The sequence below is a fragment of the Microtus pennsylvanicus genome, chromosome 10, assembly GCF_037038515.1.
Source record: "Microtus pennsylvanicus isolate mMicPen1 chromosome 10, mMicPen1.hap1, whole genome shotgun sequence".
NCBI lineage: Eukaryota > Metazoa > Chordata > Mammalia > Rodentia > Cricetidae > Microtus > Microtus pennsylvanicus.
In genome coordinates this window covers 29,453,421-29,465,969 of record NC_134588.1, presented here as the reverse complement: position 1 = coordinate 29,465,969, position 12,549 = coordinate 29,453,421, and the positions used below count along the sequence as shown (strand labels likewise).

The following is a 12,549-nucleotide window of genomic DNA, read 5'->3' as shown; positions in this document are numbered from 1 at the left end:
GTGTCTGTGTGTGTGCGTGCACCCTGACCAAACACCTTGGCTTGATGGGTTCTGCCTCCCATCCTGGGGTCATGGGAAAACTACTTAGTCCCCAATACTGGGTTTTTATTTGTGGTTCCTTAGTCTCAGCAGGGTTGAAGTTCTGTGGAAGAGGCCAGGGCAGCCCGGCTGGGGTCTGGGTCTGGTGTTCATTGAGAGTGTTGTACTTTGTGACTCTGTGGGCCCTGCCTTGTAGCTCCCGGGGCCCAAGTCCATTGTCTTCCCTCCTGCCCTCCCCTGCTCTCTGCCAGCTGCTTCTGGAACATCTGGAATGTCTGGTGTCCCGCCATGAGCGGTCCCTGCGGATGACGGTGGTAAAGCGCCAGGCCCAGTCCCCTTCGGGTGTCTCCAGTGAGGTGGAGGTGCTGAAGGCCCTTAAGTCATTATTTGAGCATCACAAGGCCCTGGATGAGAAGGTACCCACCTACTCTCCCCTTCTCACAGTCCATCCAGGCTTCCCCGAGTCTCCTGTGCTCCTTCCTGGGATCTCCACACTTGGTGTCAGGGAACTTGTCCCCAGCCCCAGGACCTCTCCTACCACTGGCCTAGTTTCCAGCCCTACTAGGTTCTCTCCGGGGCCTTTGCCTCTCCACAGGCCCTCCGTGTTTTCCCATGCCTGACAGAGGCAGACGGAGCCCCAGAGTAAGTTCTGTGGGGGCCAAGCTTTCTCCCTCCATCTCTCCTTCCCCTGGGCAGGTACGAGAACGGCTCCGGGCAGCTCTAGAGCGGGTCACCACCTTAGAGGAGCAGCTGGCAGGAGCTCATCAGCAGGTAAGCTGCCCGACTGGGTCTGCCCTGTAGTTCTGAGAAATCCGGCTGGCTGCCTACCCTCTCTGTTTCACCGTGCTCCTCAGATCTCTGCCTGCTGTGGCTGGGTGCCGGTAGCTGAAGCTAGACCAGGCATGTCTTCCCAGGAGGTGTGGAATGTGCAGGAAGTCTCTTCTTTGACTTATTATCTTTTGGGGGTGGTGGTGGTTGCTGTGTTTTCTAGGTATCTGCCCTGCAGCAGGGGGTAGGAGTTCGAGATGGAGTGGCAGAAGAAGAAGGGGCCATGGAGCTGGGACCAAAACGCCTGTGGAAAGTGGGTAATGGGGAGTTGTTCAGAAGGAGCCTGGAGTCCCCAAGACAGGAATGGGAGGTTCTGCATGCCTAGGTTCAGTAGGATACTGCTTGAGTTAGACTTGAGGCTCTTCATGATATTCCTGCTTTTCTTTCTCCTCCTCACTTCCTAGCAAAGTAGCAAAGTAATCTATAGATTTTCAGTTTAGTGCTGATGCGTATAGTGCACACGTCCACACATCTTCTCTGTGTGTAGAAATCAGGCAGGGTTCCTTCTGTCTCTGAGCCTTTCTTCCTTTAATCTGTCCCTTCCTGGGTTACAAGAGGCAGAGCTAAAAGGAAAAACTAGGAGCTAGAGATAGCATAGAAGAGCGAGGGTGTTTGCCCATTATCAGGAGTGAGCTTCTTGGTTCAGAGGGAAGAAAGTATATCTGGACCTGAGCTCTAATGTGTGGACAGAGCTGTGACCTGTGGGCATGTGCTCCTTCCTCCCAGCCTCCCTGGGATGGAGCAGGGTAGGGTGTGGGATTCTCTGGCTCCTTGGCTGATGGTCCACTGTCCCTGGAGGATGACACTGGCCGGGTGGAAGAGCTACAAGGACTCTTGGAGAAGCAGAACTACGAATTGAGCCAGGCCCGTGAGCGACTGGTCACCCTGAGTGCAACTGTGACTGAGCTTGAGGAGGACCTGGGCACAGCCCGCCGAGACCTCATAAAGTCTGAGGAGCTGAGCAGCAAGCATCAGCGGGACCTCCGAGAGGTGGGCAAGGGCCCAGGCCTGCTCCCAGCAACTGCGTCTGGCTGGGTACAGGTGTTGGCACTCAGGAGGGTGTGAACAGAGGTCCAGGCGACAGCTGAGCAGGGTTAGACTGAGCCCTTGGCAGGTTCCACTGTGAGGAAGAAGATGGGAGGGTGGGGTCAAGGCCAGAAACTGAAAGGTGAGTACAGATCACGGCCCTTTCTGGGCTATGGCCATCAGCTGCAGTCGGGGAGGTGCAGCTATGTGATGGGCAGAGAAAAACGGGTGACCCTCCTCCTTATACCCTCCGCTCCACCAGGCTCTCGCTCAGAAGGAGGACATGGAAGAGCGGATCACCACACTGGAGAAGCGCTACTTGGCTGCCCAGCGAGAAGCCACATCCATTCATGACCTCAATGACAAACTAGAGAATGAGCTGGCTAACAAGGAGTCCCTGCACCGCCAGGTAACTCCACTAGATGGAGTCGGGTGACATTGTATCTGACCCTAGGGGTCCTGATGGTCCTGGGGAAACTATTCCTTGGTGGCCAGGAGCCCCTGGGATTCTGCAAGTTCACTTGGGGAAGAGGAAGTCTGGCGCCTTGGACAGGAAAGAACCAAGATTCTTTTGGTGGCCACCTGCTCTCTGTTGTGACTGGGGTGGAGGAGGGGACCTGGCATTCTTTCTTGACTTGTTTTCCTCTCTGTACTACCAGTGTGAGGAGAAGGCCCGGCACCTGCAGGAGCTCCTGGAAGTGGCTGAGCAGAAGCTGCAGCAGACAATGCGTAAGGCAGAGACTCTGCCAGAGGTGGAGGCTGAGCTGGCTCAGAGGATTGCGGCCCTCACCAAGGCAAGTGGGCCAGGGGTTTGAGATCTTCACCATCTCCTGTGTCTGAGGCTCTTGCGGAGCCAGGCAGACTATGAGGAGAGAGGGAGGCATATCAGGCTGGGCCAGGCCAGGCCAGGCCAGGCCAGGGAGTTGCTCCCCAATGTGAGCATCATCTGTATTTTTCCAGCTGATACATCTTTTTGTTTGGGGTTATAGGATTTTCATCTGGAAAGATGAAACCCCAGAGGAGATACCATTAAAATTTGCATATCCCTGAAGGGGCAGCAGGTAGAATTTTAGGCTGAGTGCATCTTTCTTTACCAAACTGAAACATTCTAGACACAGAGGCCAGCTCTGGTTGCCTGAAAAGCTGTAGCTGTAGGATGAATTAAAGGTGGATATAATTCTACCTAACAGAGAGGTAGCTTTCTGTGGCAATAGTCTCCGAGAGGTATGCAGGCTAGAAACAGTGGACTCTGGAAGAGAGGAGTAAGTGCATGGACCTAGAGATATGGTATTGTAATCAAGAAATTTAGGAGTCCTAACTGGCGGGAAGCTTCCGGAGGTGGTGCTAATGTGTGATCACCGCAGCTACCTCCAGACCCTGGAGCCTGACCCAGAGCTTGACGTTTAGAGACTTCTAGTGTGGCAGATGGCTGCCCCAAGGACTGGACGTACAGCTTTGCTTACGGCCTTGACTGTGCCTCTGAAGACCCAGGGCCACGTCTGCTCCTGCTCTGACTGGCTCTGTGACCTGAGAGAAGTTAACGTCTCCCTAGCTGGGCCTCAGTTTCCTGACTTCTGATGGTGGAGTTGGCTAGGGTAGTCAGTGCAGTCTTTTCAGACCTCCAATTGGGCGCCAGATTTAAATTACAGTCGAAGATGCTGTGTGTGGGATGCTGAGCAAAAACTGAGAAGAAGGGGTGGGCTGCGGGATTAATGTTTTCCAGTGAGTCATAGCAGTGGGATCTTAAGGAAGGGTTTTCTGACTGTAAGGGATGCAAAGTTCTGGGGACCTTGTAAGCAGAACATGACAGGGCCTCCATCTCTGGAAATAGTAGCCAGGAAGGGAGAAGCTTCACCTGGGCTTCTTTAGTAGTATAGGTAATAGCCATCGTGAGGCTAGCATCATGGCATGCTTCTTGTACTTCCACGTTTACCAGGGATGTTTCCTTTAGTCCTTGCGAGGGTCCGATGGGCATACATTTTAAGGTTAGCTCTGAGCAGGAAGGAGATGGGCAAAGGTGACAATGGGCCTGCTCCAAGATGGCAGGATGGAGCTTGGTTTCTGTGGCACCTGAGACCCTGATCCCCAAGACCGCCTTGACACCAGGGTATGTGGCCTATGGGGCTTGAGCAGAAGGAACAAAGATCTCCAAGGTGGCTGGCTGACTGTCCCTGCACCTAGGCTGAGGAACGCCATGGTAACATTGAGGAACACCTGCGACAGCTGGAAGGGCAGCTGGAAGAGAAGAACCAGGAGCTGGCAAGGGTGAGGGCACCAGTCAGTCATCTTGGCCTCCTCTGTCTCCAGGGCAGGATATGGGATGGTCTGTGGAGGGACACAGAAGAAGGGATGGCCAGGGAAAGAGCTTGCATGGGGCAAGAGGTGGCTCACAGTTAGGGAGGAGCTGGTTGGAAGAACTGAAGAGTCCCTGGGGGCAGATAAGGGGACAGTGATAGGCATAGAACCCGGGTGGAAATGGATAGTTCTGGAGGTGGGTGGTGACAAAGTCTTGAGGTGGCCTAGCACAAGATGATGGGTGGGCTGCGCAGGTGCGTCAGCGGGAGAAGATGAACGAAGACCACAACAAGCGACTGTCAGACACCGTGGACCGTCTGCTCAGTGAGTCCAATGAGCGCCTGCAGCTCCACCTCAAGGAACGAATGGCTGCCCTGGAGGAGAAGGTGAGGGGGTTTGGGTATGCTGGGTGGGCAGGGTGAGCATGGGGCTATGGCTGCCTGAAAGGACCGAGTCAAGATGGAGCCCAGCTGGCTAGAAGAGTAGGCTTGGGATGTGGCAGTGTGTGACGAGGGGGCAGGGATTATAAAGGACAGCAGTAAAGGTCAGCTGGGCCACAGCTGGGGAAAGGAGGAGCGTTTCCGGTCAGGGAAGGTCATGCTGTCCTGGAGGGGTGGGCTTGGAGAGGTGACTGAGAGCAGGGTCACTGGCCAGTCAGGGCTCCCAGTTCACAGCTGCTCTCCCTCAGAACACGTTGGTACAGGAGTTGGAGAGCTCCCAGCAGGACATAGGAGAGCTGCACTACCACAGGGTACCTAGCTGCTGGCTAGCCCTGCCCGCGTGGGAGGGCCCCAGGCACGATGCCTGGTGTTCGCGCAGCTGCTCGATGCTGGCTTCTCTTAGTTCATGCACACATCATACCATCGCCCTCCACTGTTGTCCAACACAGAAGCTACTGACTGTGCATACGCTTTATCCATGCAGAGGCTGGAGAAACGGAGGTCATTGATATCCGCCATGGGGTTGGCTGTACTCTGGACAGAGTCCTACATGCTGGGAGCTGCAGCCACTGGCCTTAGCAGTGTGTGCCACAAAAGCCTGGTCCCCTCTGCTGCCCGGCTCCATTTGCCTTGCATTTGTCTGGCACTGAGGGGTCAACTGGCTGTAGACGTCTTCTCTAGGCAGGGTCCGTTTCTGGCCTGGCCCCTCTGTCAATCCCCTGCTCATTTTCCAGTCACGCTTCTTTCTTTGTTGTCATCTGGGCCCCGTGTGGAGCCCTTGACTTTGGACTTTGCAGGGCATTCTTCTACTTTCCACAACTCTAGTGCCCTCTTTGCCCCTCCCTGACTTCCACTCTTCCCTCTCTGCCCCTCCCTGGCCCCGTTCCACCCTGGATCTGCCTGGCACAGGGTCGCCTGTCTGAAGAGATTGAGAAGCTGCGCCAAGAGGTGGACCAACTGAAGGGCCGAGGGGGGCCGTTTGTGGATGGCATCCACTCCAGGTACTAGAGTGTGGGACTCAGTGCATGCTGGGTACTGGTCCTGGGTGGACCTTGAGAAAGGAGATTCCCTCACCAAAACACTGCCCAGGACCTCAGAGTCTCTATTCAGGATGGGACACTGGGGCTCAGAGCTCTTGGCCAGTCCTTCAGCTCATGTGGACACTTAGGAGGGGAGCACATATCCTCCAGGGGGCGCTGAAAGGCAAGGAATTAATGGTGCTGCTTCTCAGCTGTGGGAGTAGTGTGTGCTTCTGGGATCTTTGCCAGAGGTCACCCCCCTCTCCCCATCCCACAGGGCCCTCTGTAGAGTTTACTTCTCACTGGAGTTCTTGAGACACCATTTTTAGGATTGCTGTTTGAGAGCCAAGGACCACCCAAGTTCAAGTAGGAGCCAGCGGACAGAGAGACATGGGGGGGGGGGGTGAAATGGAGCCGCAAACACTCCTTCCTGTCGGAAGTTGAGATGCTGGGTTACTTCTGTGGCCACGGCATCCCTTTACCCAAAAGCACTGTAAGACGTGCTGAGTGGGGCTTGCAGCCGTACTGTGTGAAGCAGTTGGCACTGAACTCAGTTCTCAGTTCAGCGAGGTAGGCTGAGGAGCAAGATGACTGGATGCTACTGCTGAATGTTCTCGGTTCCTGGTTGTCTCTGTAAATCAGAGTCTCTTAGACATGCCATTCCCTTCATCCCGTGCTCTGATGCGTCAGGGAAGTGGACATTAGCTATTAGGAAGGTGACTAAGCCTACATGTATGTGTGTGGATGGACAGAGCTTCGGTGAGGGAAAAGGATGCTGGACTGGAGGTGAGAGGCTCTGGAGGTCTGAGCTGGTAGACATGGAAGTTCACCAGGAATTCTACTCTTGTGTCAGGAGGGGGATGAAGAGAAGGGAGCTGGGATTGTTCCAATTTCTCCTTTCCTGTTGGTTGACCAGATGGAGAAGGCTCTCAATGAGAGAACTACCCAGAGCTCACCAAGCCTTTGCTACTGCTTGCTTTCCTTGCTGACTAGGAGTTCTTGGCTTTGTCCATAGAGTCACTGACTCTTCACAGAACTGAGGTGGGGGAGCTGGGTAGGAGCTCCCTCTTCCCAGCTGCACGGTATGGATTGTAGGCTCCATTGCTTCTCTGTACTGGGCTCCATCAAGGCTTCTGAGCTGAGAAGACAGAGTGGAAGTGTCGCAGAGGGGCCTTCTAGATACCTCAGACATTATCCCTGGGACCCTAAAATCTGTGCCTGGAACAGACATCTGGGGAAGGCAGAATGGATTCTCTAGCCTGTACCTGTGATGTTGCTACAAGGTTCTCCAGGGTTTCCTGGGGATGCAAATGACACATCTGGGTTGAATTTTATCCAGGTGTTCAGTTCAGATTGTCAGGAGGCCTGGAGAGGGTTGCTAGAGAGAACACCAGAAGTGAAGAGCCTCAGAGTTAAAAGGCCCCAAGAGCTCATCTCTTTGGATTCCTCTTTGTCCCCCAGGCCAAAAGCCGTCCTGCATGGCTGCTGTCACAAAGCTTGAGGTCCTCCACTTGAATGCTTCTCTGACAGGGAGCTCAACTTTTTGAAAGCATCCTAATCCACTTCTTGTCAGGAGGAATCCTGCTTATGCAGAATGGACCACTGCTCCCTACAGCTTTTTCCCCTGGGTCAATTTGATCCCTGAGCTCCAGGGCGTAAGTGGAGCCTTGGGCTTCCATGGCAGCTCTTCTGATGTTTGAGACAGCTGTGTTCCAGGTTGCTTCTCTCCAAACTGGCCATTCCCCAGTCGTGGGGCCCTCTGAGTGTAAACTGGGGCTGTCAGTCTTCAGGGCTCATCTTTTCCCTCCTGCCACTCAAGGTCACACGTGGGCAGTGCATCAGACGTGCGGTTCTCTCCGAGTGCAGCCACACACGCACCCCCGGGTCTGCATCGGCGCTATGCGGTGCTGAGGGAAGAGTCTGCCAAGGTAAGGGGTGGAGGGACGTGTGTGTGGGTCTCCCTGGGGAGTTTGGGGTTAGTTCGGCCGTGTGTCTGGCTCCAGTTACACAGACGACTGGCGTGTGGTGCAAAGCCTTGCCCGGCCTTCTCCCCTGTCAATGACAGCTGCAGCCTTAGGGTTGGGGCTCTTGTCAGCTGCAACAGCTGTCGCCCCCCCTTTCCTCAACCTCCTGGTGGGCGAGAGGTAGGGGTGGAAGACCGCCAGTGGTCCCTGAGGCCCCACTACAGCTTGTGCGCGTGTGCCTGGGTGTGCATTGTTCATTTCTGGTGACCAAGAGAGGGTTGCAGGGGCAAAATGGAATTAACAAGCTTCCTGGAACAAAAGCGTGGCTTATAGTGGAAAGGAGGGAGCGATGACAGATTAGCTGGCCTTGGGGAATGGCACCTGAGAAGCAGCTGCCAGTTTCTGAGTTGCCCCAGGGAGGTGGCGGGGAGGCGGGATGACAACAGTGAGAGAAGCTAAGGAGCAGACAAGAGCCACTGCCCTCCAGTTGTTAATCCTCACACGTCCTGGGGTTCCAGGAAGTGTGGGCGGAGAAGGAGGGAACACTAATCTGATGGGGGAAGATTTATCTTCCTTCACCTCTGAGAATTACCTGGGCTGAGTTTGGTGAGTAGGTGTATTAGCATACTTGGAAAACTGAGGCAGGAGAATTGTGAGCCAGTTGGGGCAACATGGCAAGTCCCCAGAAAGAAAGAAAAAGGAAGGAAGGAAGGCAGAATAAAGAAAAAGCAAGCAAATAGGCATGTAGGGAGGCAGGCATGTAGGGAGGAGACAGGCATGTAGGGAGGAGGCAGGCATGTAGGGAGGAGACTGGCATGTAGGGAGGAGGCAGGCATGTAGGGAGGAGGCAGGCATGTAGGGAGGAGGCAGGCATGTAGGGAGGAGGCAGGCATGTAGGGAGGAGGCAGGCATGTAGGGAGGAGGCAGGCATGTAGGGAGGAGGCAGGCATGTAGGGAGGAGGCAGGCATGTAGGGAGGAGGCAGGCATGTAGGGAGGAGGCAGGCATGTAGGGAGGAGGCAGGCATGTAGGGAGGAGGCAGGCATGTAGGGAGGAGGCAGGCATGTAGGGAGGAGGCAGGCATGTAGGGAGGCAGGCATGTAGGAAGCAGGTGAGTCTGATCACAGTCTGAGGCCTCTCCTTTTCTACCTCTCCTGGCTCTTTGCTGTTTACAAGAACACAGCAGTCACCCAGGAGCTCCGCATAAAGTAGGCAGTGATTAGAACATAGCCCCAAGGGGGACCCTGGGATCCTGGATCAGAGAGGCTGTGTTAGAGCCCTTCTCTGGCCCATTTTTCAGCTGGCTTCCAGAGATGCTGATGCCGTGGGATGAAGGTAGCGTGTCCTACTGCCTAGCTATTCGGGGATCTTATTGCTGCTCCTTTTGTTTGCTAAGGACTGGAAGGCATCACCACTGCCAGGGGTGTTGGCCACCACTACCACCCCTGCCTTTGACAGTGACCCTGAGATCTCTGATGTGGATGAGGATGAACCTGGGGGCTTGGTGGGCACTCAAGTTGATGTCGTCTCACCTGGTGGCCACTCTGATGCCCAGACCCTGGCCATGATGCTGCAGGAGCAGCTGGATGCCATCAACCAGGAAATCAGGTGGGGTAGGGGTGAAGTTTGCAAGGTGCCTGGGAGGTGGGGCTCTCTGTGTTGGGGCATACAGTTAAAGTATTGGCTTCTGTCCTGTCTTACAGTTTAGGACCACAATCCTGGGATGCTTTATAGGCATCAGACAAGGGTTTGGACTAATACTGATCCCAGAGGGTCAGGGCTACAGATGACTCTTGGTGATGTCTTTCCTCTCCAGGCTGGGAGATGGCAGGGCTTGGGAAGATAGAGCTGCCTGTGCTCCTGGCATTCAGTGCAACTGTGACAAAGCCAGCTAAGGGTGGGAGCTTCGTCAGTGTTACAGTCAGTGCTCAAAGCCACACGATAAGTGGCTGAGTCAGGATCCAAGCTCAGGTAGAAATGCCCCAGTGGCATGCGTTTCATCTCTAAGGAGATGTCAGATAGAAGCAGAGACAGGGAAGTTGTCGAAACCCTTACCTTATCCTGCCCTTCTTAGTGAGCTTATTTATGTCACTGTCATGCAGTGAGGTAAAATGGACAGGCTGCTGAGGTCAGACTTCCAAATTTGAGAAATCAGCATCAAGACACACATGTTAAAACAAGACTCCAGTGTTAACTCTACAGAGTAATCTGTAGGGCTAGGTCCATCATCACGCCTGTAGGCATAGCTGCCGTCCATCATCACAGCTGTAGGCATAGCTGCCGTCCATCATCACAGCCGTAGGCATAGCTGCCGTCCATCATCACAGCTGTAGGCATAGCTCCTGTCCATCATCACAGCCGTAGGCATAGCTGCCGTCCATCATCACAGCTGTAGGCATAGCTCCTGTCCATCATCACAGCCGTAGGCATAGCTGCCGTCCATCATCACAGCCGTAGGCATAGCTGCTGTCCATCATCACAGTCGTAGGCATAGCTGCCGTCCATCATCACAGTCGTAGGCATAGCTCCCGTCCATCATCACAGCCGTAGGCATAGCTGCCGTCCATCATCACAGCCGTAGGCATAGCTGCTGTCCATCATCACAGCCGTAGGCATAGCTGCTGTCCATCATCACAGCCGTAGGCATAGCTCCTGTCCATCATCACAGCCGTAGGCATAGCTCCCGTCCATCATCACAGTCGTAGGCATAGCTCCCGTCCATCATCACAGCCGTAGGGAGAGCTCCTGTCTATCATCACAGCCGTAGGCATAGCTCCTGTCCATCATCACAGCCGTAGGCATAGCTGCCGTCCATCATCACAGCCGTAGGGAGAGCTGTTCATCATCACAGCCATAGGCATAGCTCTTGTTCAGCACCACAACCATCCCCCCCCCCCCAAAGAAAAGGCATTTAAATGGCTTCGGAGTGGGAGAGGAGTCATCTCAGAGTAAGGACATATTCCTCTCTTTGAAGCACAGCTGTGGCCTTTGCTTCAGTGTGTGTAAATGTGCATATACCCCTCTCTCTGCGCACCCCTCAGGCACAACACACCATCTCCCTGTGTCTCTCATTCTCAGTGGAACAGAGGAAATATCACTAGGAGCTGGCATTAATTAAAAAAACAAAAAAAACCCAAAAAACCAACTCTGCTTGCGCATTCCTGACAAAGATGAGCCCAAATATGGCATCTGTTGAGAAGCTGAGATATAAGAGAGCAAAGAGCCAGCTCAGGGTCACTCCTGTGGCCAGGGCAGGCCAGGGATTCCCACTGAGATGATTTATAGTTCATTGACAAACATGCCTCTTTCTAGAAATGGCTTTCGTTCAGCTGGGAAGGTGGCTAGCCAGAGAGACCATGGAAACCCGGTGGTGCCTTAGGTTTTTACCCACCTTTGGTACTAGGGTGATGAGTACAAGCAACTAGAACCATCTCCTGCCTGGTCTTCTGGACTAATGGCCAGATCTGGTTTGCTGACCTGCAGGATGATCCAGGAGGAGAAAGAGTCCACTGAGCTTCGTGCTGAGGAGATTGAGACCCGTGTGACTAGCGGCAGCATGGAGGCCCTCAACCTGACACAGCTGCGCAAGCGCGGCTCTATTCCCACCTCTCTGACCGCCCTCTCCCTGGCCAGTGCATCTCCTCCACTCAGTGGCCGCTCCACACCCAAGCTCACCTCTCGAAGTGCTGCCCAGGATCTGGACCGAATGGGGGTCATGACCCTGGTGAGTCTGTGCTGTGTTTGAGAGGCCTGGGAACCGTAAGCCTGTACTGGGGAGTTTACACGGGAGGCCTGGTCTCTCTCCATCACGCTGGCATGCTTTCCCCCATGACATGACATACGAGGTCAGCAGCATGGCTTTCTGGGTAGGAAAGGGTTTGTAACATCTTCCCTGCTCCCTCCTTGGATGATGACAGAAGGCTTAGAGCCATGCCCATTGTCCAGCTGCTCTCTTCCTCAAGGGAGCCATGATTTATCCTTCCAGGTGCTCTGTTCTGCTGTGGTACTTTCCCCAGGCTGGTGTGAGTCCCTGGCTCCTCTGCTGCCACCTTAAGCAGGCTCGCCCTCTTCTCTTTCTCTTTTTCAGCCCAGCGACCTAAGAAAACATAGGAGGAAGCTGCTGGTGAGTGCTTTCTTTCACCCAGGCACTAGAGGGTTACCAGCTCCCAGGCCCTTCTCTTTGGGCTTCTGCCCCCAGCCCTGGGGTCCGAGTTTTACCTTGAGAGGCCACAGGGCCCCTCTGCTGCGTTCTCCGGTTCTCTGATCCTCTGCCTTGTCTGGGCTGGGTAGGCAGGCCCCCAGCTCTTTTCCTCTACCCCCTGACAACCTCACTGTCTGTTCAGTCGCCAGTGTCTCGGGAAGAGAACCGAGAGGATAAAGCCACCATAAAATGTGAGACTTCTCCTCCTTCCTCACCCAGGACGCTGCGACTAGAGAAACTTGGCCACCCAGCCCTGAGTCAAGAAGAAGGCAAGAGGTAAGTGGAGCAGACTGCAGATGCAGTCTCGGGCCCACAGCCTCCGCGGGGCTGCGTCTCACCTGCCTTAGGTGCTTGACTGCTTCATTTCTCTTTGGGACACCATCAAGGATGGATGTTCCCACATTTTCCTTGGTCTCCTGCTTTGGCCACACCCCACACCCCTACCCCAGCACTGATGCTCAACCCATTCCTGAGCTCTGACTTCCACCTCTCTTGCTGTCATTGAAGTATATTTCTACTTACTCACCCCCTCCTGCCTGTCATCCTGTAGTGCCTTGGAGGGTCAGGACAGCAATCCCAGCAGCAGCAACAGCAGCCAAGACTCGCTGCACAAAGGTGCCAAGCGCAAGGGCATCAAGTCATCCATTGGCCGTCTGTTTGGGAAGAAGGAGAAGGGCAGGCTGATCCAGCTGAGCCGGGATGCCACAGGCCATGGTCTCTGCCCCCTTCCCAGCAGAG

At 54.5% G+C, this 12,549-nt stretch overlaps 1 protein-coding gene across 8 annotated transcripts in view; it reads left to right on the top strand.

Moving 5' to 3' along the window:
* The window catches only part of Ppfia4 (PPFI scaffold protein A4), a 45,818-nt gene that overhangs the window by 13,788 nt on the left and 19,481 nt on the right, over positions 1–12,549 (top strand). For all 8 annotated transcript variants that reach the window (XR_012912054.1, XR_012912051.1, XR_012912053.1 and 5 more), the window contains exons 4-18: positions 291–455; positions 736–810; positions 1,031–1,120; positions 1,666–1,857; positions 2,156–2,302; positions 2,553–2,687; positions 4,075–4,158; positions 4,443–4,574; positions 5,538–5,629; positions 7,467–7,575; positions 9,007–9,218; positions 11,094–11,334; positions 11,698–11,733; positions 11,954–12,087; positions 12,362–12,525. Coding sequence is in view for 4 of the 8 variants with exons in the window: in XM_075988027.1 (XP_075844142.1) it covers positions 291–455; positions 736–810; positions 1,031–1,120; positions 1,666–1,857; positions 2,156–2,302; positions 2,553–2,687; positions 4,075–4,158; positions 4,443–4,574; positions 5,538–5,629; positions 7,467–7,575; positions 9,007–9,218; positions 11,094–11,334; positions 11,698–11,733; positions 11,954–12,087; positions 12,362–12,525 (2,008 nt within the window). In the remaining 4 variants the exon portion in view is untranslated. The remainder of the gene's footprint in view (positions 1–290; positions 456–735; positions 811–1,030; positions 1,121–1,665; positions 1,858–2,155; positions 2,303–2,552; positions 2,688–4,074; positions 4,159–4,442; positions 4,575–5,537; positions 5,630–7,466; positions 7,576–9,006; positions 9,219–11,093; positions 11,335–11,697; positions 11,734–11,953; positions 12,088–12,361; positions 12,526–12,549) is intronic.